General features: G+C 30.9%; 1 protein-coding gene across 2 annotated transcripts in view; it reads left to right on the top strand.

Annotated features, from left to right (window-relative positions):
* The first annotated feature begins 159 nt into the window (after positions 1-159).
* eIF2Bepsilon (eukaryotic translation initiation factor 2B subunit epsilon) overlaps positions 160-27,970 on the top strand; it is a 46,368-nt gene continuing 18,557 nt past the window's right edge. Inside the window, exons 1-8 of one of the 2 annotated variants that reach the window (XM_035362015.1) lie at positions 160-294; positions 5,693-5,817; positions 11,945-12,130; positions 13,140-13,314; positions 15,190-15,345; positions 16,285-16,370; positions 20,225-20,344; positions 25,820-25,920. In XM_035362015.1, coding sequence (XP_035217906.1) covers positions 163-294; positions 5,693-5,817; positions 11,945-12,130; positions 13,140-13,314; positions 15,190-15,345; positions 16,285-16,370; positions 20,225-20,344; positions 25,820-25,920 — 1,081 coding nt within the window. In that variant the 5' untranslated portion in view covers positions 160-162. Of the gene's footprint in view, positions 295-314; positions 2,231-5,692; positions 5,818-11,944; positions 12,131-13,139; positions 13,315-15,189; positions 15,346-16,284; positions 16,371-20,224; positions 20,345-25,819; positions 25,921-27,970 lie in introns of those variants that run through there. The other variant, XM_085806829.1, reaches the window with a different exon arrangement.

Consider the following 27,970-nt stretch of genomic DNA (forward strand, 5'->3'; position numbering starts at 1 on the left):
CGTTCTACGTTAATTAAAAAACAGTTTTGTATTAAAATAATTTTTTTAACTTCTTTTGACGTTTGAGAAAAGTGGCACAAATTTGTAATCAGAAGGATGGGGAATAAGAATTATTAATGCTTAAATTTGCTGTGCTCGAGTGGCAATGTTGTTATTGAGAATATGGCACCCGTAGGAAAGAGTGTTAGGTCGTCTGCTAAGGAAGATCTGAAACAGCAGGAAATAACCCAAGCTGTTGTTATCGCTGATAACTTCAGTGATAAATTTTCTCCATTAACATTGGAAAAACCTGCTGTGAGTTGGTAGATATTCGTCATCTCATTTTACATCCGTACTGATTTTTATGCAGGATCTTTTCAATGAACTAACCCAAAAAATAAACACTCTTAACACAAACTCGGTCCCAGGTCTGAACGAGGGAGTAAAACCAGTGGCGGGGCAGATGATTGTTTACGGTTGCAAATCCTAAAATTCCATCTTTCCGGAAAATCACTGATCAATGGCAGTTTGTCCCTGTTTTGGGATAGACTCAGATTGTTTTAGAAACCAATGCACCATTATTATATGCTGGCTTATTTTATAGTTATATGCAGTTTAATTTTATGTTCATGTTATTGTAGTATTGTCATTATAATAAAAGTATTGATAATTTTTGTTGAATCTTCCAAGTTGCCCAACGCGATTTCAGGAAGTTCGCCAAGTGCCGGTTATCTGAGTATCCCCCTGTCTTGTGCCTGGGAATAGGCTTATTACAAGGGATTCGACTTAAAATGAATACAAACCGATTTATTGTTGAAAACCCACAAAGTTGCGCATTTTAAACCAAATTGCCTTGCGTACTCTGTCGAGATCAGCCAACCACTTTATTCAGTTTGGTTGGTATCTTCCTTTTATGCCCTATGAGTTGTCTGTCTTATAAGGCCTTTAAAAGAATCCTTTGTTGAAGAGGTTTAAGTTGCTAGCTATAAAGAATTACTAAGGACTAGATAGAAGCTTTTAAATATGACCTCATGTCCAGTGGCGTAGTTGGAGGTAGGCAAGAAGACAGTTATTCCTGGGCACATCTTTCATAGGGGTCCAAATTGATGTTATTGAATTGTAAAATGAAATTTCCATTCTTAGCAAACAGGATATACGACTACGAAATCTTCAGTGGTCCCTGGGTACTGGAAACCTTAGTTATAGCTTTGTTATGGTGTTTGAAATAATTCAAAATGAACAGAGCTCTTTTATGTAAGGAATCACTGTGTAGAAATAATTATTAAGTGATGTTGATTTAATTACAGCTTAGAATGATTATGATTTTGAATTAATTTATGCAATATATTTATATTGTATCATGTTTGTGCATTTTTATTATTTTTGCCTATACTACAATCAAATGACATTTATAGTTTCTTTGAGTTTTTATGTAGTACTTTGTGAATATACGATATAATTCATGTATCCCAAGGATAATTAATTCATGCTGGCACTAGGCTAATATATTTTTATACATTTTTACATAGTACCATATTATTTTTCTTTTTGGTACACCATATTAGTAATTGCATATTAATGCCACCGCAGCTCTAGATTTGGCAGTTTCAAGTACCGCCAATCTACACCTAAAATTTTTGCTACAAATCATAAATTAAAACAACTTTATTTAAAATCAAAATACTTTCAAAAATCGAAGTAGTCAATAGGATTTCGGTGGAAAATGGGCTGATATAAAGTTTAGCATATATTCAAAACAGTCTATTTTCTTTGACCTGATGCTGTCGCCATATGAACTCTGCTAAATAAGATTCTGAATAATGTCTCTCTGTCTCCCTATTGTCTTGTTCCTCCATTTAGCACTGCCACACATTCTGTCAACTGTTTGTGTATGAATTCCTGTAAACAGGATCAATAAAATTGTATTTATGATTAACTTTAGCATGTAGGAATCCTTCTTTTTCTTGTGCTACCATCTGCAATAATTATATTAAGAAGGGTAGAGCCAGTTCTATTTGGAACAGTGACAGCAAACAAATCTTTTGTTTCTCTACGTATACCACCAAACACCCACTGTTCCGGTAATACTCAACCACAATTATTTTTGTGCTTAGTAAACAAACTTTCATCAATTTCCACAATGTAATATGGTCCACATACCTTCTTGTTTGGTTTATTCGCCATATTCAAAACATGTATTGGCACACCAGACTCTTTATTGGCACAACTTCTGTTGCGGTGGCATAAATACGTAAGTACCACTATATTTTATATTACAATTGAGGTTTTTTTTCTAATTAAATTCATAGTTTTATCTAAATTCATTACTTCTAATATTTTTTGTTTCAAAACTTTAGTTACTCTAGTGGTACAGATTTTAAGAACTAACTTCTCTTTTATTTATTATTAGATACTCTTCTGTTATCAGGACTGGATACTTATTTAATGTTTTTTGGATCAAAATTTTTATTTATTATTTTTGCTTTGGTTTTTACCTGTGTTTTGAACTCAGTCTGCTTAAATTGAAAACTGTTATAATTATTTGAATTTTAAACTTTTTTTCATGTTTATGATTTTGATGCTGTGTTTTTTCAAATGTGTTTAACCTGTGAGGTTTTTCTGAATTTACATGTGTTTCTCTTTTTGTATGTGTTAGATTGCTTGTATTTGCAGGTTTTGTTTTTTTAACTTGATCTGCCCAAAATAATATTTTAAGCTTTTTTAAAATTTGTTTATACTTTTGGTGCTATAATTTTGCAATTGTTCATACTGCTTATTTCAGCGTTTAGGGTCTTTCATTGCACAAACTTGCTGATGATGATATAGCAAAAAATGTAAATTCATTGTTTCATTTTTGGTCTTTTTTCTTGCAGTGTGCCGCTGTGCTTCTGATATTTGGTTTGGTAAATGTATATTTACGGTGCCCCTTGGCGAAAATTTGCAGGTTTTGGTGGTACATGGATATCGAGTATATGCAATTCTTTGACTTGTTATTTTGGCTTTGTGTAGTGGCAATTTTTGCTACAACAAAAAATTGCACAAACTCGGTATCCATGCACACATTGACCTATTTTCACTTAAAAACATCAGAGAATTGCACAAACTTGGCATTGTGCACTCCCTTGACTTTATCCATATACACTTTAACCTATTTTCACTTAAAAAAACATCAGAGAATTGTACACTCCCTTGACTTTGTCCATTTCACTATAAGGTATTTCTCCCGCCTTCCTAGCGAGCCTTTGTGGTGTAGTGGTTGTGCATGCTGGGCTGGTATTCCAGAGGTTCGTGGTTCGATTCCCGGTGAAGGTGGTTGTTAATTTTTCATCTCTCTGACTTTTCCAATTAACCTAATGTCTCTACAGTGGCACCCAAACTAAAAGGGTGTTGGATGATGATTCTCCTCACCCAGGATTTGGCGATTGGGTCCCCTAAAAACCTCATTCGCCCTTTAAAAGGATACAGTATATATGGTATTTTTCTAGCCTTTGTGGTGTAGTGGTTCTGCATGCTGGGCCGGTATTCCAGAGGTCCGTGGTTCGATTCCCGGTGAAGGCGATTGCTCATTTTTCATCTTGCCTGCTTCCAAAAAATACCTAATGTCTCTACAACACAATGATCTATATTCACTTAAAAAGTCAAAGGAGCAGCCAACAAAAAATATATAATCTCAATAAACTACATTTTAAATCAAGCAATCAAATAACATAAAAAAGGAAATTCATCTTAGCACTAACACAAAGGAAATAGCCACTTACCTTACTTTCTTCAGTCAAACAAACTTCCCTTTCTTCAGTCAAACAAAATTCTTTAACAGCATCCAAAAACTTCTTAAAACTATCTGAACTAGAATCTGCATACTGGCGACACCACATAAATTCATAAAAATATGAGTAAAAAATATCCTTTATAGTTAGCGTTGCCACCTCCTGGCTGTCAAAATCCGGGAGGAGGAAAAAAAGTTTCCGGGAGAAGGAAAAAAGATTTTTCCAGTCACAACTGAAAGCAGCTCCGCCTCCTTAATATCATTTAAAAGTATTTATTGAGCTGCAGGAGCAAGCACATTCTCGCAAATACTTATACATTTTGTTCTACTACAAGAAAAATGTTTTGCCAAAGAAGAATCTGAAAAGTGTTGTACAATTTGTTTGTGCAATCCTGGCTATTAAAACTATGATGGTGCTTAATCCCATGATAGACTGAAATAATTTCAAGTTCTGATATATTGTCCTCTTCTTTTGAAGATTTCATCACAAAAAAGTTCAAAACCAATTGTGCAGAATCCCTATTCAAAATTAATGATTGGTGTTTGTTTCTTTGGGAATGTACAGTTATAGCTCTAACACCCTCGTACTTAATATTAACCATTTTCTGACATAATTTACATTCTTCGTGAAATTTGCCACTCTTCATAAGCCAATCAAATTGAGTTAACCACTTATCTTGAAACGACATCGAATATTTTGTCTTTTTTTGTGGCACTTGTTCACTTGCGGAATCAGAATAATTTTTTTCACTAGACATTATTATGAAAGCATTTAATAATTTCAAAATACACACTTATTCATGGGTAGCTAGCTAACTGCAGACTAAATGAAAGGATAGATTGAAAATGAGAGTGTGAGGGGGTATGAAGGCACGTGCTCGAGTCACACTGGCATGAAACCACGACTCATCCGTTAAACATTTACTCAATGCTCACCATAGATCACTGCTGCAAAGAATATATATTGACGTAGAAACTTTCTTTGGCAGCTGTGCGCGGTCATGAGATTTTCGATATTCTCAAACATTTCGTCCATGCGCATTGTATCGTTATTTTCGAGAAACTTAATTTTCTGAAAGAGTAATATTTATTTTAAATTCCTTCTGTGAGCCAGGAGATTTTAATTTTCTGGGCTCAATTCCAGAAGAAGTGGGAACCTTATTCATAGTGCCGGTATCCTCCAACATTCGACCATGCGCATTTCCTTTCTACAAACAGGACGCTTATGTAATGGCTTCTAAGTAAACTTTCATTTACACACCACTCAATGCTCTTTTCCCCTTTCATTCCAAATTATACAGAAACTTCAAATTAATCTTACCTTATTCATCCATTCTACCGTTTAAACCACAAAAGAAGCAGTGTACTTCCTAACCAACACGCACCACAAGTCCTTACAAATCTTTTCCCATAATTCAAAATTTACGGCAATTACACAACCGATTATGTCATTATAGGGTTTCCATAACATTCAACTACTCAGGTTACCATAAAATGAAACAACAACTTGTCGATAAATGAAACAACAATTTCGCAATAATACAAGGGGCACCCATTGGTCTAATCTTTAATCTTTGGTTTCTGCATATGTTTATTCCGAAATAAATGTGGGATAAATTTTAAATTTATCATTCTAAAATTTATTCTGCATTATATATATATATTATAATATTATATTTGTAGGTATGTAATTAATTTATAAACAGCAGTAAAATACAATAAAGTGTGAACAAATTTATTAATTTAATGTTCTGTGGCCACATTTTGAATAGCTGTATAAGCTTATAATGTATGGAAAATGTTTCTGTGATTTCTTTTTTTTTTTATGAATTTGTATAATTTTTCAAAATATTCTGATACTAATCATTATCTGATTCAAACTTTTTTATAATGGAATAATAATAAAGTGATATATTTTATGCTTTAATAACTTTCATTTTCTTATAGGTGTTTCTTCCTCTGGTTAATAAAACTCTTCTAGATTATATTTTGCAATCTTTAGAGGAATGTGGAATACAGGAAACATTTGTATTTTGCTGCTCTCATAATCAATTAATCCGAAGCTATGTTAGGTATGTATGTTGTATGACTTTAATTACTAAAGACTAGCTTTCAATAGAATTTTGTTACATTATGTTGGCAATTCTGAAAACAGAATGATAGCCCTTTTGGATACAAAATAGATACCAAGTAATAACACACTGTTACATATTATTTCAACATAATGCATGGTTAAACATCTGTTTTAACTGTATATCTAGCAAGCACAGAATAAATCAGCATTAAATCCTGAATCCAAATGTCTTTTTGAGAGAAATCCTGGTCATTTTCTGTAAATCGCCTTACAGTAAAGCTTCAGTATGTCACAATAACTGGCATCATTCATAATAATTCTTCTATTAAGAGAAGGATACTTGTCAGTTTTATTTGCAACCAAAGCACCGAGGAAAAAATGTTATCAAGTATAGGTGCCATACTAAAAAAAAAAATAAGCAACACATTTAAATAATGGAATTTAATGGAAATATGTATATATATCTATATGTAAGATAAAAAATATGTAAATCAAAATTATAATTTAAAGTAAGGTAAACTCTTTTAATTCTTCCTCTCCGTTTTTAAAAATCGTAATAACTTCTCTGGATTGCATCATTTATAGATCATTCCATTTTGCATGTCCTGCGCAGCACTGATGACATAATAATTGGGAACTGAAACTCAAACCAAAACTTTACTCTTTGTTTGCTTCCATATTGCATAATTACGTACTTCAGCTTCAATCTCTACCCTGTTAGGATGTAATTTCGCTGTGCGTGTAAAACAGCCTACTTTATTTCCTCAAATACAAATTTTCACTTTAAAACTTATAATTTATTTTTTAGATGGCCATAAAGATCTATTTACCAATAATATATAGATCTTACCACTGTCAGGAATGTGATTTTTGAAGCAGCAAACCAGTTGCCAATGAGAAGTGGGTTTTCTTTGTTTTTCACATTGGAGTAGCATATAACTTACCCTGTGATAAATGCAAGTTATCGCAAATTTGGGTTGAAAGTAAAACTTCCCTTTCTTGGAGGAATGCAATAGCTTCATTTTCATGTAATGCTAAATTTTAAATTGTCATAATTTTGAATCCAGGAAGAAATGGGCACTTTTCCATTAAAGCACTTCCTATTCCACTTGGCACTTATTTATTTATTTATTTTGCTGTATTTTCTCAGAAAATAGGTTGCACCAGTTTAGTTTGACGTTTTTCCCACTGATGCATATAACCACTGTTCATGCAGTCACATTTTTACCTGATCAGTTTGTTAACCATGGTCACCAGCAGCCGAGCACTCAAGTCATTGAACATTGGTAGTTTGGTCCAAGGTTTGAATCCCACAAATGGGCTGGCTGCATGGGCATTTTTATGGTTTTCCCAATGTGTAACTTGTATATGAGCCAGTTTCTCTTAGAAAGTCCTCCATGAAGGCAGCCCTCCCCTTAGGCAGATAGCCCTTGAGGTTTTGCTGTAATCACATAAACCAAATCAAACCATTCTGCTTCTCCACCTTAGTAGATTTCATGACTTAAGGTTTGTTAAGTGACACCTTGTGGCTATCATGTTTCTTCAGAAAAGTGATGTTCTTCATGCAAAAGATAAAATACTTAAAATAAATGAAAACATTGTGTTCAAATAATTACCTTATGAAATTAAAGTGTAACTGAAAGCTGAATTAGCTATTTAGCCTCTAGTCAGGAAGGAAAGATGTTCAAATACAAATGTGAGTTGTTGAATTATGCATTCCTTTTATTACTGCTAAGTCATTTACATATGGTGCCAGTAGTTAATGCCTGATGAATCTGCCAAACTTTAAATGAAATTGTCCTTCAAATGAATCGCAACGTAACAGTTGACTGGAATTGTTATATAAAAGAGACTTGTATGTCAATTCCTTGTTATCTGATCCTAATATTAAAATCGATGGATGCTGCGCAACTGTGGAAATTGAAGACAGCTAATTCAAAACAAGTAAAAATGAAGTGAGCTATGTTCTTCACTCCATAATAGGTTTTTAAGGATTTTATTTTGAAATTAGAGAATGTTTCCTCATTTCTGTTCGTAACCATTTTTTCTCCATCTAGTAGTATCAAACTAGAAGCACGGGGAACGAAATAAGCCAAAATACTATATATTTTGGCTTATTTCAAATATGACATTTAAAATGTGGGGTATTGCTTTAACAGAAAAATACCAAATTGATTTTATAGCTCTTATCACTTGGTTTCGGTTTTGCTATATTGTTTGATAAAAAATGCCTCTTAATTTGGCAATTAACTCCCAGTTGTTGACTTGATGTTTTATTTTTGTCTTTTTCTCATGCAGATTAGATCAGAGGTCAATGGCGGTAAACTAGTACGATTACTGCTGATTGGCTGATGCATAGTGTTGGTCAATTATGTGTATTTATGCGTCAGAATCGGCGAATTTGAAGAGATTCTCTGGTTATTTTTTTCACATTGGCTTTAATATAAGGGCTATTGTTGTGTAGCCTAGTTGCTTTAATTTAAGTTATGGAATAAATATTAGTTTTATTTTGTACTAGCCTCTACGCTAGACTACATTTAAAAGCCTTTGTCTGGCTTTTAAATTTTGTCTGGCTTTGTCTGGTATTTTTCCGGTACATTTAGAAGCCTTTGTCTGGCTTTTAAATGTACCGGAAAAATACCTAAAGGGAACATCAGACATTAAATTTAAATCTGCACATAATTTTGCTCTGCAGAACAGTTTGATCAAAATTTAAAAAAGAACACAAATTTCAATAAAAATATATTACATATGAAAAAAATTAAAAAATAATAATATAATTAAATATAATTTTTTGAAAAAAAATCACTTAGGTGCACTGGCTCTTGTCTAGATGCACCTATGTACCAAATTTCATAGCCCTGGGTCTATTAGCTTATGTGCAGCATGAAGAAAAGACACACACACGCACACAGACAACTCCAACACCAGTTACTAGTGAAACCAACAACTGCCAAGAAATTAACTAGTAGTATGCCTTGATAATTCTAGAAAATTATCAGTTAACTTTCTGGATGGATAGAACTGCTCTGAATTTCTTGGAAAGGGGAGATAATGAATGTGTCCATGAGATGCAGATCCTTGCTTCTTCCCAAGTATCGCATGATGTACCTATGTTTCATCTCCTGTGAGCATATGCTGTAGAAAAGGAATGATTTCCCCAAGCCATATTATGTGCATGAGATGCAGTTCCATCTTGCAACTTTATTATCATGAGTGGCTTAGATATCCAACAGGAATGCATCTTCTAGTAGCCAGTTTGCTAATGAAGGATAATATGCACTTAGCTGACTGAGATATTGAATTCATTAGCAGTATTGTTGAATCTATTAGTGGTATTGTTGAGTTTGGGGTCTATGTAACTGCTAAACACCCATTTATAAAAATAAATTATTTTAATAAATCAAAATATGTACATAGCATTAGAATAACATTAATCTCAGCAATGAATAAAATGTGTACACGAACTTGTAAAAACAGAAGGGAAGAGTTCTTTTTTGAAGTTGCGCAGAAATGAGATTCTTATCGTGCATGTGCTAGGAGGAGAAATCGAGGTGTTGAACAAATGTGGGGGGGGGGGTTAAAGGTAAAACCCCATATCATCCTACTTCCTGGGGGGAAAAAGCACTAAAAAATCTGAAAAAGAGAAAAAATTTGTTGCACAAATTGTTTTGGAACGTGAACACATCTTGAACAAGTCTGGTAATTTACTTTCGCAGGAGCACTTTTTCAGGTGACTGTTCATTTACTGGACAGGCTAGTTCCTGTGATGAGGCCTTGTCAACATCGGTTAAACTAGGAGGTTCAGATACATCATCTAGGACCAAATAAGGAGGTTTTACCCTGTCGATAGACACAGTGATATCATGTCTTTTTTTAGAGATTGTAAAAGTTTTATTACTACATTGAAGCACTTTGTAAGGGCCAGTGTATGGTGTATGCAACGAGGGTTTTACTGCGTCTACATGCAGAACAACTGAGAACATTTATTTAAGTCTTCGTACACAAAGATCTGTTTTTTGGAGTGATTCGTAGTAGCAGTCGGTCGAAGGTGTTCTATATGGTCATTTAATTTTTGTAGGATGTCATTCTTCAGATTGTTGTTGTCGGGAGGCATAAAAAAATTCTCTTTGAAGACGTAAAGTTTGACAATACACCAGCTGGACTGGAAAGCAGTTAAGTTCCTTTTTAAAAATGGTCGAAAGTCCTAAAAGAACTGAAGGTAATGCAGTAGTCCAATGTACAGCTATATGACACATTATGAACTGTTTAAGCAATCTGTGCCATGTTTCAGTAATGCCATTCATTGACTTGTTTGTGGTAAGTGGTGCTATGAGAAAGGCAAATGCTGAAATTTTTAGCTAGTTCTCGAAAGAATTCACTTCGAAATTGACTACCATGATCAGTGATGATCTGGGCAGGCACACCGAATCTTGAGATCCAGCGTGCATAAAGAGCAATAGCGACAGTCTCTGCTCATGCATCTTTCAATGGATGCGCTCAGGGCCAGCGAGTATACCTGACAATGCATGTCAAGCGGAAAGACATTCCTTGAGATGAAGAAAGAAGTCCACTCAGATCTATATTGAAACTTGGTACTGAAAGTAAGCACCAAAGGCGGATTCGCTCTACATTCTATAGTAATCATTTTCGCTCTACATTTCTATAGTAATCATTTTGTTCCAAAATTATTTTCAAAAATATTTACTAGGTGTTTTTGTTTAGATGTCAAAATGGGATTTTCTGCAAATTTACTTTTATGAGTACAAGCTAGGCCACAGCGCAGCACAAACGGCTCAAAATGTCAACGAAGTATAAGGCGAGAAAAGTGTTAATGAATCTATATAGTTCAATGATGATACCAAAAGTTTCGTGGTGGAGAATTTGACCTGGAAGATCAAGAGCATTATAGACGCTCTTCAGCTGTTGATGACGGCGATTTGAAGACTTTAGTTGAAACAAAACTGTGCATAACTGTTCAAGAGCTTGGCGTAAGCAAAATAATGATTTCTGATCACTTGAATCATATGGGAAAGTCAAAGAAGTAGGTGTCTCACGAATTGAGCGAAAATAAAAAAAATTGCCGTTTTGAAGTGTTGTCTGCTCTTCTTCTCCGCAACAAAAGTGACGTTTCTCTTCATCGAATTATTACATATGATGAAAAGTGGATTCTCTCCAACAACTGGCGACACTCAGCTCTATGGTTGGACCACGGTCAGACTCCATAATACTTTCCAAAACCAAATTTGCACCAAAAGAAAATTATGGTGTCTGTTTGGTGGTCTGAGGCCGGTCTCATCCACTACAGCTTCTTAAATCTGAGCGAAACGATTACAGCAGATAAGTACTGTCAGCAAATTAATGAAATGCACCAAAAATTGCAACGCATGTGCTCGTCATTGGTCAACAGAAAGCGGCCAGTTCTTCTCCATGACAATGCTCGGCCGCACGTCGTGCAACTGACCCTACAGAAATTGGACGAATTGGGATACGAGACTCTCCCTCTTTCCCCATATTCGACTGACCTCTTGCCAACCAATTACCACTTTTACAAACATCTGGATAACATTCTGCAGAAGAAATGCTTCAGTAACCAAGACGAGGTCAAAAATGCCTTTGACAAATTTACTGCGTTCAGAACTCCAGAATATTATTCTACCGGCATAAATAAACTTATATCTCATTGCCAAAAATGCATTGATTCAGCTGGTGCTTATTTTGATTAATAAAATTGTTTTTGAGTTGAGTTATGATACTTTAAAGATATAGGTTAAAAACCTGCATTATTTTTCAGACAACCTAATATCAATTATTTTCATGTCAGATGTTAATCATCTTTACTTAATGCATCTTTTAATGTTTGTGCTAATTAAATTGTGGAATATTAACAGTCCTTTACTACAAACATTGGTTCCATCAATTAAGAGTGGTTCTGTTAAAAAAAGGAATTTTAGTTATTGTTTTTCTTAATTTTTTAAGGTCAACATTTTGTGAAATTCTCACACTTCTTTAGCATCAAAAAGACTAATGATTTATGTGCATTTTGAATTGAAAATGATAATAGTATTGTAGAAGTACTGTCATCTGAATGAAAGTGTCAATACATATTGTTATTTTCTTAATAGTGAATCTCGATGGTCTGATCCTTCTTCATCTATGTCTGTGACAGTTATCAGTTCTACAAGTTTTATGTCAATGGGTGATATAATGAGGGAACTGGATTCTAAAGCTCTCATACGTTCAGATTTTGTGCTTCTTCGAGGAGATGTTATTACCACTTTTGCACTTAGCAATATATTGGAAGAACACAGGTATAGTTTTAATTTGGATTTTGTTTTTATTTTTATTATTCTTTTATATATTAATATCAAAATTTAAATTCATAAATTTCAAAGAGACAAATCTTGTGCATGACATATCTTGCACTTAACTAAAATTGATTTTTTGTATTTTTGAATCTGACTGAAATATACTTGGTAAAATTTTGTTAACAGTGTGTTATATAAGACGAAATTCTATCTTTAATTTGTAATTATCTCTGTAGTCTTCTTTTTGAATTTGTTATTTCTTCTTTTTATTCAAAAAATAGTACGTTCTTTATAATAAAACCTTCTGAAATGCTTATGTCATTTCAAAATTATTCCTTATCACATGAATTTTTTGTAACATAAATGATTCATGCATTTACAAAGCATCAAAAGAGAAAAGAAAATCTTTCATCAAATCATATTCAAATGAAAATAAATTTATAAATAAACAATGAAAGTAACTTATTATCTTAAAAAAAAAAAAAAAAGTATCTTACATTAAAAAGAAACAAACATAATATGGAAATTCAGTGCATAATGTAGCCCTTCATGTGGCTGAGTAGTTAAAACTGCTTAATGATGGAAGTTTGAGCTGGTTTAAAGGGCAGGATGGTTGCATGGTGGATTTTACATGGTTTCGATATGCGCAATATGTATACAAGCCAGTGTTATGTATTCTTCACCAAGGCATCCCCCCTTTAAGCAGATAGCTATTATGTGTGTTACCTTCACTCAAATAACCTAATCTAATACTATATAATTAATGTATTGTAAAAGTTCCAAAGCTTTCATATAACAGAACTCGGCACATATTATCAAAATTGTGATGTTAAAAAATAAAGTTTGTAAATTTATATGACTACTTTTATGACTGTTTTGCTTTTACAGGAGTTTATGTGGTGTAGAGGTTAAATGATGCATGTGATGAATTAGGTTTTTTTTTTTTTTTTTTTTCAAGTGTTTTAGTAAACTAATTTTGAAATATGTATTGCATAATTATATATTATTTTAGGAAGCGCAGACAAGAGGATAAAGGATGTGCCATTACTTTAGTGTACAGGAAAGCTTTTCCAAAGCATTCAACACGTTGTAAAGAACATGACTTTTTAATTGCTGTTGAAGCAGTTACACAAAAAATACGATTTTATCAAAGGATTAATAATAAAAAAATTTTGCATGTGCCTTTAGTGAGTATATTATTTTCATTATAATTTTTTATTCATTATTTTTATCTTTTAAAGTTTGTGAAATGGTGAAATAGTTATATTAAGATAACACTGTAAAGATATGTATCATCAGTCATTGGTGAAGCTTTGTGTTGCTTTTTTTGCAAATCATAAGATATTTAAGTTTCAAGTTTAACCAGAAAACTCAGCTATAGAAAAGTTTAACCAGAAAACTCAGCTATAGAAAAGTTTAACCAGAAAACTCAGCTATAGAAAAGTTTTTTGCCACTCTCAATATATTTGACTTTCAATTTTAATAAGCAAACTCAGTGATTTACATGAAATGATTTACCACTGCTTGAATTAAAATATTTTGTCTTCCATGTGTCAATGTTTTACCTTTAATCAAAGCATAAAATATTTAAATTTTCTTTAAAAATCTATTCTGTTGAACTAAGGAATTAAAAAAAAAAAAATACAGATTAATTTTAGGTATTATTAATTCCTAACTGGACCTGTGAAATTGCAAAAATTGGATTCATTGAAATCGTCTATATATATGGTAACTTTTACCCGGAGAGAGAAAGTTAGACCTTCAAATTTTTGGAACAGAATTTTTATTTAATTTTTGTTCTGAACTTTATTTTTTGATTTATTATCATGTTACAATCTAGCAGCTGAAGTGTAGATTCGTCCCTTTTCTTTATTAATTGTTATTGTTTCAATGGTTACTATTCTTTAGAGTATATATATATATATATATATATAAGAATTTCCATTTATTTGTGTGTGTATTTCATACAAATATACACTGTTATTATAAACTTGATGAAATTTTGCACACTTGACCTTCAAAACAAGAGGAAAGTCACTATCTACATTTCAAAAAACAATCTGCATTTAAAAATGGGGTCCGCACTCCGGTAATTTATATTAGATTGTTGCACTTGCATCACTAATCTTAGGTTCAAGTAACCATTATTACATTTCTGCTAACAGTGAAAGTCATATATGCTAAGTAAGGAATTTATAATTTTTGTTCCCTTGCAATATCAAGTATTAATATTTCTACACAGTTTCAATTTTGAAATTATATCACCCATCTTAGGTTCATATCACCATTTTTATGTTCATACTATCAGCTCTTGTTAAACCGTTAATTGACACTGTGTCTTTTTAGAGCAGTTTAAAAATTTCCAGAACAGTGCAGAACCTTTAAAGTAAAATGTCTGCTTTCTGTCAGTTTTTTTTTAAGTATTTCGAAAATGGTGAAAAAATTGGCCAAAATTGATGAAGCTCATTTCAAAAAAAAAAAAAAAAAAATCACATAGCCGATAACAAAGCAAGTACTAGTTCTCACTAAAATCATGGCATTGTGTTAGTTTTACACTGTTGTACAGTTTTGTTTGAGTTTATTAGAATATTGCTCATTTAGAATTGTGTTCTGTTCTTTGTTAAGTTGATGTCATTGTATGCAAGCGCTGAAATGTGAAATTCATCAATTTAGAATCATTCACTTATGTCACATAATCTCCTTCTTCTAGTGTACCTTAAAAAAAAATTTTTTTTATATACTACTGGAAAATTTGAGAATTCTATGGGAATTTTACTTACTTTACTTACTTTTATTTCTTTTCTTTTACACTGTGATTAGTTAATTTTTTTAAATGTACTAAATTTTAAAATTTCGTCTTAATTTCTATACTTAAGGAACTGAGTCGTCTGCTTTATATGAAGTATGAAAAGCAGTTGTATTTTTTATTAGATTCTGGGTTAAATGTAATGAATGATATTCTTCATAAAGTGATTTTTCATACTTATTGAGTTATCAGCAAGCAAACTTTTATTTGATTATCTTATTTTTATAACAAGCTCATTACTTTTATTATTTTCTAGGAAGTATTTCAAGAAAATGATGAAGTCACTATCCATTATGATCTTTTAGACTGTCATATTAGCATTTGCTCTCCTTGCGTTCCCCCTTTATTTTCAGACAATTTCGACTATCAGAATTTGGATGATTTTGTCAAAGGCTTAATTGTTAATGAAGAGGTAAATTATCATTTTGAGTGCTGTTATTTCATTTCAAGCTTTGTTGTTTTGTAAATAAATTTACTGATAGCTTAATGTTTTTAATATTGTTATCTGGACTGCAAAAGTAAATGAGTTCTCTAATAAAAGTATATGTTTTGAGTTGTTACAAATTGTGTGGATTATGTTAATATTTTCTAGTCAAAGAAAATCATAAACTTTTCATTACATGTATAATTTTTTCTCTGTACCAAGTAATGTAATATTAAAAGTTAAAATTATAACTTTTAATATATGCTATGTATGTTTTTAATATAGACATGTAGCTTTATAGTGATCACATTTTTGTATGTGAATAAGATGCTTTTTATTTATTTTAGCCAGAAAAAGCTATAGATAATAAAAGTAATTATTAGTAAAATATTCTAACTAAATTATTATATATTATTATTTGCTTAGTTATATTAAAATAATGTACATATAATTTTCTAAAGATACATACTCTGGTACAAAGATAAACTTGATGTTAAAAGTTTAAATATATGCAGTCAAATCTGTTTCATCAGATTAAATGTGTCAGAGGCACGGCATAGGGAGGAATTTTTTCTTTGATGTGCAAGAACAGAAGCCAAAATTTTGAAAATGACTCATATATGAAACTAAACTACATATCATTTAATGTGGAATGATATGTGGCTTAGAATTTCTTGTATTCAGAACTGGAACTAATGTGTTATAGGAAATATAACTCTTAGGAAATTTTAAATCACTTTGCAGTTTTTTTAACTAACTGGAATATGATTTGAATTTTACAAAAAATTATGACATTGTAAGTAGTCTTAGCAACGGAAAATTTAGTTTATTATTTGGAATAGTAGTAAAATAATAATAATAATGTGTTTGACTCTGTTTGTATACTAAATACTTGATTGTTTTTTCTTTCCTTTCCAATACTTCTAGCTTTTAGGTAATTATATGTACATTCATATTGCAAAATCAGGTTATGGAGCTTGTGTATCTAACTTGTATATGTATGATGCTATCAGGTAAATTATTTCTTTTCCTTACTAATTTTTTTATTTACTTTTTTAGAATGAGCAGAAATTTCTGAGGGAAAGTAAAATAATTTGTAGTTTAGTACAAAGGGTTGTTTTAATATTCTGATATATTTTCATCCAAATTAAGAAATATTTCTCATTTTAAATAATAATAGTGTTAAAAAGGGATTTTGATTTAGTGACTCTTTTGATAATAATATCATATGTATGGTAGCTTAAAAAGATACTAGAAATTGTTTACTTTTGAAAAATGATTGACAATGAAATAGTTTTCTTTATATTTTCTTCAATTTAATCATATTCAGTGGTTACAAACTTGTACCCAAATACATATGGTTGTTGAAAACAGCCCTGGAACCCTTTCTTTAATACTAAAACTTTTGCAGCAGCCAATATCAAACTTTTAAACTTCATGCCTTTACAGTATGTACAATGCCATTTTAAAATTGTGTTTTATCTGGAGTAAAAAATTCTATTGAGGCAAGTATGGAATAGGAATAAATTCTAGGAAGGTTTTATGAGCAGCATATTTGTGAGCAATAATTGTTATGAAAAAGTCTTTATATTAGTATACAAATTTTCCTAAATAATAGCTGCATGAAAATGTTTGCACAGAGCTTCTATAGATTTTTTTTTTTTTTTTTTTTTTTAAGATCTTTTAGATTTTTTAGATTTTTTTCTTTTTTTGATATGCTTAAGGTGTGCACATTTGATATTTTTTCCAAATAAAATTGGAGAGTCTCACTTCTTAATTTTGCTTCAGCACTAATTACTTCCATATTAAAGAAATTATTCCATATTAAAGAAACAATCATTTATGAATCTGTATGATCAGTTAGTTTGACTATAGCCATATTTTTGCTCTTTACATCTTAAACAAAAATATTGAACATTATTGATTTTAAATCTACTGAATAATTTATATCCCTGGTGCCAACCTGGCAAGTCATTATTTATTATTTTTTGCTTTCATCACTGCATAGCTATCTACACATGGTAACTTGAGAAATGACTCGCATTGATATTTAAAGAAATATTAAATTTTAAAATATTAGTAATTGAATACCAAAGAGGATGGTACCCTTTTTTTGTTAGCATTATGCTTGGCATTAATTACAGAATTCAGTTAACTGCACTGCAAAGTGTTGAATCCATCGATGAGGAGAAATTCAATGGAAATTTATTTCTATATGCAAAAAATAGATTTTTAAATGATGCTCATAGGTCAAAAGATGACCTTTAATGCTGTTTGAATTGAGAATAACTGATTTTTGATTGAGACTGATTGATTAGATTTCTGATTTGTTATTCAGATAAGCCCAACACCAGCACCAGAGTTGGTGTAGCTGACCAAGTGGCAAAATTTAGGGGAGTCAAAGTTTTTAGACTCTAGAGAAGCACTGAACCACAAAATTAAGGAATGGCAAAATTATTAGAATTTAGGGAAGGCAATGGGATGCAAAATTTAAGGGCGACAAAATTTTTTATAATTTAGGGAGGTGCTTCACAGCAGAATTCAGGACACATAGAGACTGCAAAATGCCCAGCACTGATCACAGATCAGCCATAAGTAGGAATAAGTTTGTTCGAGACTTGAATAAGCCTTAAACATGTATAAGAAAAAAATGTAAGAATATTAATTAGCTAAAATTACTAATATAGTGCAAGCTTAATTTCATCAACATGCAATAAAAGTAAGACAAAATTTTGCAGAACAATATATTTTTATAACAGACTAGCTAAGGTTTATGTTGAAAGCCACAAGTTGGAAGGTTTTTCAGACATCGCAAAGAAAAAGTGAAATTTTCCAGTCAATAAAATTTGTGGGGAAATCTGGAGAAGTGAAATAAAGATGATAACAGAAGTTTTCATTGCGATGTCAGTGCCCCGATCATCAGTCAATAAATGCTTGGCAAAACCTGTAGTAAGGTGCTAATTCCAGTGTTACTGATAGTGAAGAAATTGACAGAGAGGTTATTGAGAAGGAAAAAATTTCAGTTTACAATTTAGTGGGAATTATCAATACTGCAATTACAGAACTTGAAGAAGGGAACTTTGTAATCAAACAAGAAATTGTGTCTGTCTGTAAAATAAGAGAGAAAATATTAGCGCAAAAAATGAAGCAAACGAAATGGAACAACTTAAATTGAAAGAAATATTGAATTACAATTTAAATTGAAATATTTTGGCTTTGTTTAATATTATAATATATAAAATATTTTTGACTGACAAAAATCCAAAATAACAAGTCAAAGAATTGAACAAACTCGGTATCCATGTGCACATCAATCTATTTTCTTTTAACATTAGAGAATTGCACAAACTAGGCATTGCACACTCCCTTGACTTTGTCCATATAGACATCAATCTATATTCACTTATATGTCAAAGGAGCAGCCATCAAAATATATACAATCTTAATAAACTACATTTTAATCACCATCCTCAGCTGCACTGCTTGGAGAACTGGATTTACTAGAGGCATTTCACATTCAAAAAAATCTTTCTGTTCTAGTTAATGATCCTAATTCCAATCCATCTTTGCCTTCGGCCTTTAAAGAATTATGTTTTAGTTCTGGTTTCATCAACAGATGGCGCCACTAGCTTATTTTCTGTCCAGGCTTTCTTATCTTATCTAATCATTGTATCCTATCTTGTTAATTTGCAGCTGAGGATGGTAGTTCGGTAAAACCATCGAAACTAGTCCTGTGAAAATTTGAAAATATAACACTGATTTTTGTTGTTTGACTTCTGAATTAGTTCTTAATTTATAGCAACCAATTTTCCTTTTCATTTTTCATTGTAGATCGGTGGGAAAAAAGCCATCGTTCATACTTTCAAATAATTTTAACAAACTGCGTAAACCAAATTTGCCATTATTATCGCTTTTATAAGAACCAAATATGCCAGATTTCAAAATGTGTCAATAAATTGATGTATATCTTAGAAATTTTGAATAAAAAAATTCTTAATTTTTTGCAAGTGTGTCTAGAAATATATCTACTTGATGATGTTAAAAATTTTATAGGTTATAATACAAAAATTTTTTCGAAAAATTTATAAAAAATATTTTAAAATACAAATTTTAAAAATAAATCTTAAAAAAAATGTGCGAATTATATTTGAATCAAGCCTAGATTTCAATTTCTGGAAGAAGGAATCAAATACGTTTAATAAAAAAAGAGAGATTAATAAATGTATATCAAATTCAATTAACAATGAATACATAAAATTTTTAGTGCTAATTTTTAAAAGCTATTCATGGGATTTTTGCAAAACTTGGCAGTTTGGCATAATTTGAGTCATAGAATCAAAATATGGAAAAAAATTGGCATGGCATTTCAGAAAAAGTCCGATTTTTGTCTCAAAATACCAATATTACAACAAAGCTATATATAAATCTAATATATATCCTAAGTTGTACTTTCGAGACATGAAAAATGCAAGCTTAATTTCGTCAATCAGCCCAGTAGAACGGGAGATTTAGAACTATCCTCTTTTTTTTTTTTTCACAGTGTACATGATACAGCTTTATATCAATAAATAATTAACTGTCATATTTATTAATCACTTTTTTGTAATCACTGGAATCTTGTAAATTACAATTTAAATTGTATATTTTAAATCTTGTATTATCAAGTTGCCAAGTGCAAAACAAGAAAAGTAATTGCCATCTTTAAATGTAACAGATATTTGGTTTATTATTTGGGGGGGAGAGAATTATCATTAAAGAAATGGTTAAAAAAATTATCATTTGCCATAATTTCCAATTTTTTTATTTAATTATATTTCCATTTTTAAGCATATTAAATATTTATATATGAAATTTTTTATCATTTCAGTCAAGATATTTTAAGTCGTTGGTCGTACCCAATTGTTCCTGACCTGGCAGAACGAAATGGGGAGAAATATTCATATTCAAGGCATAATATATATAAAGGTTCAGATGTTGAAATTGGAAGGTATTTGAAATTTAGAAAATTAATATCTCTGTGTTAAAATTCAGGTATTTTTATATCATAACACTATTATAAGTGCATAATATTATGATTGTGTAATAACATAAATATCTGGCCAATGTTAGTAGATTTTTAATGCAGATACACTTAAGGATGTTTAAGATGATCAAATGGTAATTAAATTGTCTAGGATGATGTTTAAGATATTCAAGCAATCTTCATGAAACTATTAGTTGGTAACAAAAATGGATTCCTTGCATTTTTTGGACCAGAATATGTCATTTCTGTTGCTCGGATGGGAATATTTGTAGAAATTCTGAACACAGTTTAGAATTATATTTTAAGTTTTCAGTTTAATTAATGCTAATGAAACCCATGTCTTCTTATAAATCAGTTTAAGAAGTCTTCAAGAATGTATTTCAGCCTTAATGTGTGTATGAGTGAGTGTTCTAAAGTGATTTGAAGTCACTCTAAGTCTCTAAGCTATGTATCTAAATGACTTAGAATCTCCTGAACGTGGGGTATCATCTCCCAATAGTTGGGAAATCAAGGTGCCACTATGCTCATTGTACACAAATGAACATACAGATGAAAGAAATAATATGAGTTGCCCAATGTGTAATGTTGGGTTATGTAAAGAATGCTTTACATTGTACCATATGATGCAAAATCTATTTCATATAATAAAGTTTTCCTGAATAATTGGCGTGCTTATAGTAAGTTGATTGCTACGTGTGTTACATATGTATCCCACCATTAACTATGGCTGTGACATATGTGAGTCAGCTGTAGTTTGGCTTGAAAACTGCTTGTCCAAAAAATTCCAAATGCTAAATTTACCTTATTCATGACATATTTTTTTCACTTGGATAGAAAATGGGGTGAAAAGATATTTTTTTTTTTAATTCGTAGTTCACAGTTTGCTGTTAATTTTTTAAGTGCAAGTTCTTTTTAATTGCATATAAATCAACATATGTATTTGCACAGCATTGTCAGAGTGATAATTAATAGATTTATGTAACAATAATTGGTTTGATTTGTGCATTTTTTTATTTTTTTGCAATTTTTAGTTCACGAGAATGATTTTTAAATCATTAAAGAAATGAAGATTGCACTGTTTTAAAGAAAACTTTAAACTTCATGTTTTATAGGAATAGATCTTGTGTTTACACAAAAGGTTTTTTTTTTATTTCTTAGTGTTAAAAGATCAAAAGCTGCAGACCAAGAGAAACATATGTGTAAAATTTAATAATACTTCCATTAACTTTTAGAACATTTCTGTTACAATAGAAAATAGCATTTTCATGTACAAGCATATCTCTCTAAGAGTCACTGAAAAACAATATAGCATGTAAATACTTTACAAAAACTTAATTTTTAAATGTTTTGTATAATTATATTATTATATTTTTAATTATAGATACACTAAATTTGTATTAATTTTTGGAACTGATGTGTTAATTTTTTAAAAGTGGGGAGGGGGCAAGTGCAGTGTTCATGACATTTTAACAACAGTGCTTTAACTCCCTCTGGAATGCTCCCTTTTATAGTTGGAATTTTAACAATAAATAAATAAATAAAAATCTGAAAGGTTTCAGATTTTAAATTATGTCCAAATGGGGCATTTTTTTAGCATTTTGTCTGTTACCTTTATTTATTAAATATCACGTTCTTCGCACTTAAACCATAAAATTCAGTTCAAGAGCAATATCGCAAAATAGCCTTAAATTGAGCATATCTTTAGAATTTCCGAACAGAGTCTAGCGCGCTGGAGATAAAAATGATTTTTCTGTACAACTTTGCCATTGCTCGCTTTTAAATCCTAGAGTTTGTTACTCAGACATTTGTTAAAGTTTTACGAAATATGAAATCAATAATAAAACAAATTCTAAATTTCAAATTTGGGCTTCCACATGCCCATATTCGCTGTAGGGTTATATAATTAAAAATTCTATGGCTCTAGGTACTGCTGTTTTATCACAGTGCGAGAAATATACATACATTTATGTAATTTTTTCATTATTTAATTTCTTCAAATATAATGCAGGACTCAAACATTTGGTGGCAACAGTTTGAAAAGTGATATGGACATGTATAGTAAACCATTGCAAAACGAAAACAATAGTTCTTCAGGGACAAAGCCCCTGTCAAATCAGACCTAGAGGAGTACACAGGTAAAATTTTGTAAAGATAGCATTTATAATTTTAATTCTGTGTGTGTGCCCGAAGCAGGTTCCCTGAATGAATAGAGCTTTGAAAAGAGCGCTGAAACGAGCATTGCTGGGAAGTGTGTAATAGAGTAAAGGATTTTACCTATGATTGGAAAACACTAGATTCTGATTACCATAGCAGATTTAGCATTACCCAGGATGCACCATGGGGAGGCCTGCAACTCTACCTCCCCCCCCCCAAGAAAAAAGCTCTTCTTGGTTATATGATGATTACATGTGTATAAATGAAAAAAAAAGTTAACTTCGCTGTATGATATTTACATTACTTACATTTCATATTTATACTTTTGTCTATTTTTGAAGCAAGAGACGCCTCTGAAAAAGCACAACCCAACATAGCATGTTCTGCATATGTACCGATTCCATATCGGATTAACTACCTGAGGGCAATTCATTTAGCATTTTCGGTACTTCAGAAATGGTCAGCCCTCTCCATCCAATTACAAAATGATTAAAAATCAGAAAAAAAAACTAAACTAATATCATTTCTATAATTAAGAAAGTGTATACTATAAAGTAAAATTAAATAAACATCTACAACTCAAAACTATTAAAACGTAGAGCTAACAAAACTTCTTTCAACGAAAGTGAAAGAAAAAAATGAGAACTGCTCTATTAAAAAACCAAAGAGCTAACTGATAAAATTACTTCGGAACTTCAGAAAAATAGCTCAGCAATTTCAGGGTTCGTAGCGGTCCTTATAAGTGCTTATAAGTCCTTATATTTGAAAATAAAATATAAAGGCCCTTATAGGTGCTTACTTTTTCTTTAAAGCCTTTATTTTTTTGTTTTTAGTGCTTATTTTTTGCTTTTAGTACTTTTTTTTAATGAACGCGCTATTTTCCCCCGTATCAAAGCCGAAACTAAATAAACAACTTTTCTTCCTAATATGGAATGTCAGATGGTGAATCATACTCCCGGAAATAGCTTTTCCCCCTATCTCTGCATTAACATAACCTTTGGTGTGCACGAAGAGTACAGACAGGTGCCCGTCGTTCTATTGGTCAAAGAATTGCGAATGCAGTAGAAAATTCTGGTACATTCGGCATTCTTTTCCTCCCACCCAAATACTACACACGTTTCAATTTCTATCAAGATCTTAATAATTTGCATTCTCGTTCTGCTTGGTCAGTTCATATTCGTGTTTATTATGATCATTATGCTTATATTATGAGCATATGTATGAATGTTTATAACAACATAATTGCAGTAACTGCTGAAGTATAGTAAACTTCCAAAAATGGTTGTGTTTTAACACAGATTAGCTTTCTAAGGAATAATATTCGGAATGGCTTAAATAAAGGGAAAGTCATCGAATAGTCAAAATAATTTCAATTTTGGCCAATACATTATACAGTACGAAGATTGGGAGGTTCTCCTCTTTCTCCACAAAATCTCGAATATTGAAACTGTTACAGTTCACTGCAAAACAAGCCACGGACCTTTTTTTTTTTTTTTTTTTTTTTTTTTTTTTTTTTTTTTTTTTGTCACTTTCCAATCTGGATTGAATAGGACTAAAAGTTCTGCAGTCTACGAACCCAAGCGAAGAATGATTCTATTCCGGAAATTCAACGCGTCTGTTGAAAATTAGAATGAAAAACACCCCAGTTATTTAGTTCTTTATTCTCCCAATACCGGCAGCTGTTGATTCCGATTGCGTAATATCACATAGAGAAGAATTACGGCGCACGTATTGTGCAATAACGTTTGCAATATCTTGCAGAGATAATTAATTTTGATGTTCTGTCCGAGATTTGTTTATGAACACTTAAAAGAATTTTACTGTGCTTGCTAAGCAGAATATTTTTCAGTTCCATTGGTTTATTTTTATATGATGCATATATCAAAATGTCAAAAGCATTTATTTAGCGGAAAAATCTAAAGAGCGGCTACAGTCTATCCCCCTTCCGTTCCTCTTTTTCAAGTTACGCTCGACTGTCCGAATATTCGCCAATTTCCAAGTATGCAGGTTAGTTAAGCTTTTACTGTTAAAGGATGACTGCATGAAGCAAATTTTTGTCTTCTGATTTCAGAAATGTTCCTCTTTTTTACTTAAATTACTTTGCTTGCAATATCTGTTAAGGGAAAACTGATATACAATGAAAATTTAGAAAATATTAAGAATTTAGATTTAAATTATTTAAATATCAATATGAGTGGAAAAATGAATTGTATTTATTATTTGGTTCCAAGCGAATAAAATAAATATTCCTTATTATTATTTATTTTCTCGATTTTGAACTGAAATTTCATCATTAAATCTTGTAATATAGTTTAGTTCTGCATAGTTTTTTTCCTTTCATTGTAAACTAGTTCTGTAAATTGGATTGTTATTTAAAATTTAAAAAAAAAGTAATTATTTTCCATGGTTGAGGTAATGCTTATTCTCTCTTAATAAATACTCCATTTCTCATTATTTTAAATTACAAGTCTAATTTTTAAGGTTATGCAGTTGTGTATAATGTAATTAGACAAGTGCTTATTTTTTCTTAAAATGTGCTTGAAAAGTGCTTATAGGTGCTTATTTTTTTAACTAAAATGTGGCTATGAACCCTGAATTTCTTAGTTGATAACCAAACCTCCCCTTTGAAAAACAAATTAAAAAAAAAAAGAAAAAAAAAAAAGAAAAAGAAAAACAGGAAATGAAATGCAAATGTGGACCCACCTTTCTATTGTGAATGAGCTCACCAGAGACCTGCAGTGAAACATCGCACTCTGGGCACACCAGATGTTTGTGATTCGATTTTAGGCAAGATTTCAAAGTAAAAATATAAAACTAACATAGAATAAAGAGATCATCATACAGGAAGAAAATAACATAGAAATTTCTTTTCAAACAATTTCTTTTATATCCTAAAAATCTGGAAGATTTCTTTGAAAAATGAGGAGTTTTAAAATCTAAACATGGGCTAAAATGAATGGACTAGTGTGAGTTGTGCTGCCATCTAGTATAAATGAAGGAAGTTAAAAGTAACCTATAGTAACCTCTAATACCTTTTCCATCGATTTTTCTGTGTGTTCAGGAAAGGATTAAATGTTATATATTGCAGACATGTCTAAATTACTTGCAGAAATTAATTATATTTGTATAAATTTTTGTTTGATTTGATTTCTTCATTTTTGATCGAGGCCTAGTTTTAGAATATTGGTTTGGCTGAAAATATTACATAACATATACTACTAACCTATTTTATTAATGGCATGAATATATCTGTCTATAGCTTCTTTTTTTATCTTTATGTTTTAGGAACTGCATATTGAAACAGAATGTTGTTATAGGTAAAGGTACAAAAATTGGTGACAATACTATAATTACAAACTCTGTTATAGGCAGGAATTGTAAGATAGGTAAGTATATAGCATTAAATTCAAATTTCACAGTTTGGATAAGAGATTTGAAAGAATGAATAATTTATTTATTTATTTTTATTTTTATTTTATTGATACATTCTGATTATCCACATTCTGCTCAAAAAATTTGTCAGCCATTGGTGACAAATTTTTCATATAGTTAAGATACAAAATACAAAAAATGTTTTTAAAAACGGAAGTATATTAAAAATTTCATAAAACAGCAGACAGTTAATAAAATTTAAAATGCAAATAAAATATAGAATAAAACCACCCTTTTTTTACTTCCTTGTACGAAGTAAAAAGGAAGTATTGTAATCGCGAAAAGTTTCAGGAAGCATATTTCAACGAAAACATCCATTTTGACCGCTATTGAAGGCAATTTAACGATGTTTTTGCGTGACATCTGTATGTAAGGACAGAATAAAAGACTCTTTTCCTCCAAAAAAATCATAAAGATGCTTTAAAATGAATTCTGAAGAGAATTTTTCGTGGCGTCTGTATGAACGTATCTCGCATAACTCAAAAACGAGTAGCTTCAGAACGTTGAAATTTTGTATATAGGACTGCTATAACATGTAGATGTGCACCTCGTATTTTGGTTGTAATCAGCCGCACCAAATGTATATAAATATATCTATATATATATCCACTCTGTTACTCGGCACAGTGATCTCAGTTTTTTTACTCTTATATGTTTGTAAATTGTACATTTTTTGCTTTAAAAATAATTGAAATATGTTGTTCTTATTAAGGTTAAGGTTTTTATGCCTTTCGTAAATCTGGAAGCAATATTTGTGTAATTATCAACAATTTAAAAGCTGTTTAAGTGTGGTTAAGTTTTAAATAACATGGGGGACATATTTGTTTGCATTTGAAACAGCAGAATAGTAGATTTGTTGCCAATTTAGAGAGGCTAAGCCTCGCAACAACAAAAATAATGCCTTCATTTATTATTGCGAATTAAATCATGCTTAATCCTTTCTGTAATTTTTTTAAGGAAATAAATGTTTAAGATTTACTTCGTAATTTTAATAGAGATATTTTGAGTTTTTATGTATTTTTGCCTTGTCACGAAGTGAGAACTGAATTAATTGAATGAGAAATACTAAATCGTCTATGAAAAACTGTTTCTTTTTGTTTTGTTTGCTTAATTTCTTTTATACATTGTTCTAGCTTTATTATAGTATTTGAATAGAACATGTGGCAATGATAAGATAATTCTTTAAATGATATAAACTTTGTGCATTCTGAGTTATAATATGAACGGAATATAATACTGAAGTGAACCTTGCGGCAGAGTGTCGCTATGGTAAACAAATATAGTGAATTTTAAAGAGTGCATTTATTGTATTGTGGTTTATGCGCTGTCGAAGAAGCAGATTTAATTCAAATCAATAAGTTTAAATGAAATGCAAGAAAAATGCGTATAATTTAATATTCCATACAAGGAAGTCATGTGGTGTACACATCAGATTTTTTTGGTATTATTCTCCCCATGTACATTGCATTCTACTTTAGGATTCAAAAAAATGTCTGCATTTTGCAAAACCTCGGCATTATATGCAATCTGGCACTATGCACGTTGTTGCCTTGGTAGCCAAGACAATAATCTTATGTTTTATTTATTAAGTAACATTATGTCAGATGATAGCATAATCCTAAGTATTAACATCACCCTTATAAATTTTTTCTTTTTCATATAAAATGTGTTTCTTATAAAATACCTTTTTTGTTATATTTATGAATATAATAAATAGTACCTATGAGCTGTAAAAATAACCTAACAAATATTTTTTGCCTATTCAAAAAGTTCTCGATGAGTTTTCTTCATGAGGATTTAGATAATCAGAAAGTAACCATTGAATTTTCATAAAGATATTCAAACAAATTTTATATTTCTGAGATATGGAAGATCTTATTTTTGATTTATGGAACTTTAGTCTTTTTTTATGTGCTTCCAGTTGTTAAATTTATTTAGTTATTTATAATATTCTGATTTGCTTTACTTTCTACAATAAATAGTCCTTATATCAAAATATTGTTT

This window comes from Stegodyphus dumicola, chromosome 12, assembly GCF_044657685.1.
Source record: "Stegodyphus dumicola isolate Sdum_Otavi_A_Nest chromosome 12, ASM4465768v1".
In the NCBI taxonomy this organism is placed as follows: Eukaryota; Metazoa; Arthropoda; class Arachnida; order Araneae; family Eresidae; genus Stegodyphus; species Stegodyphus dumicola.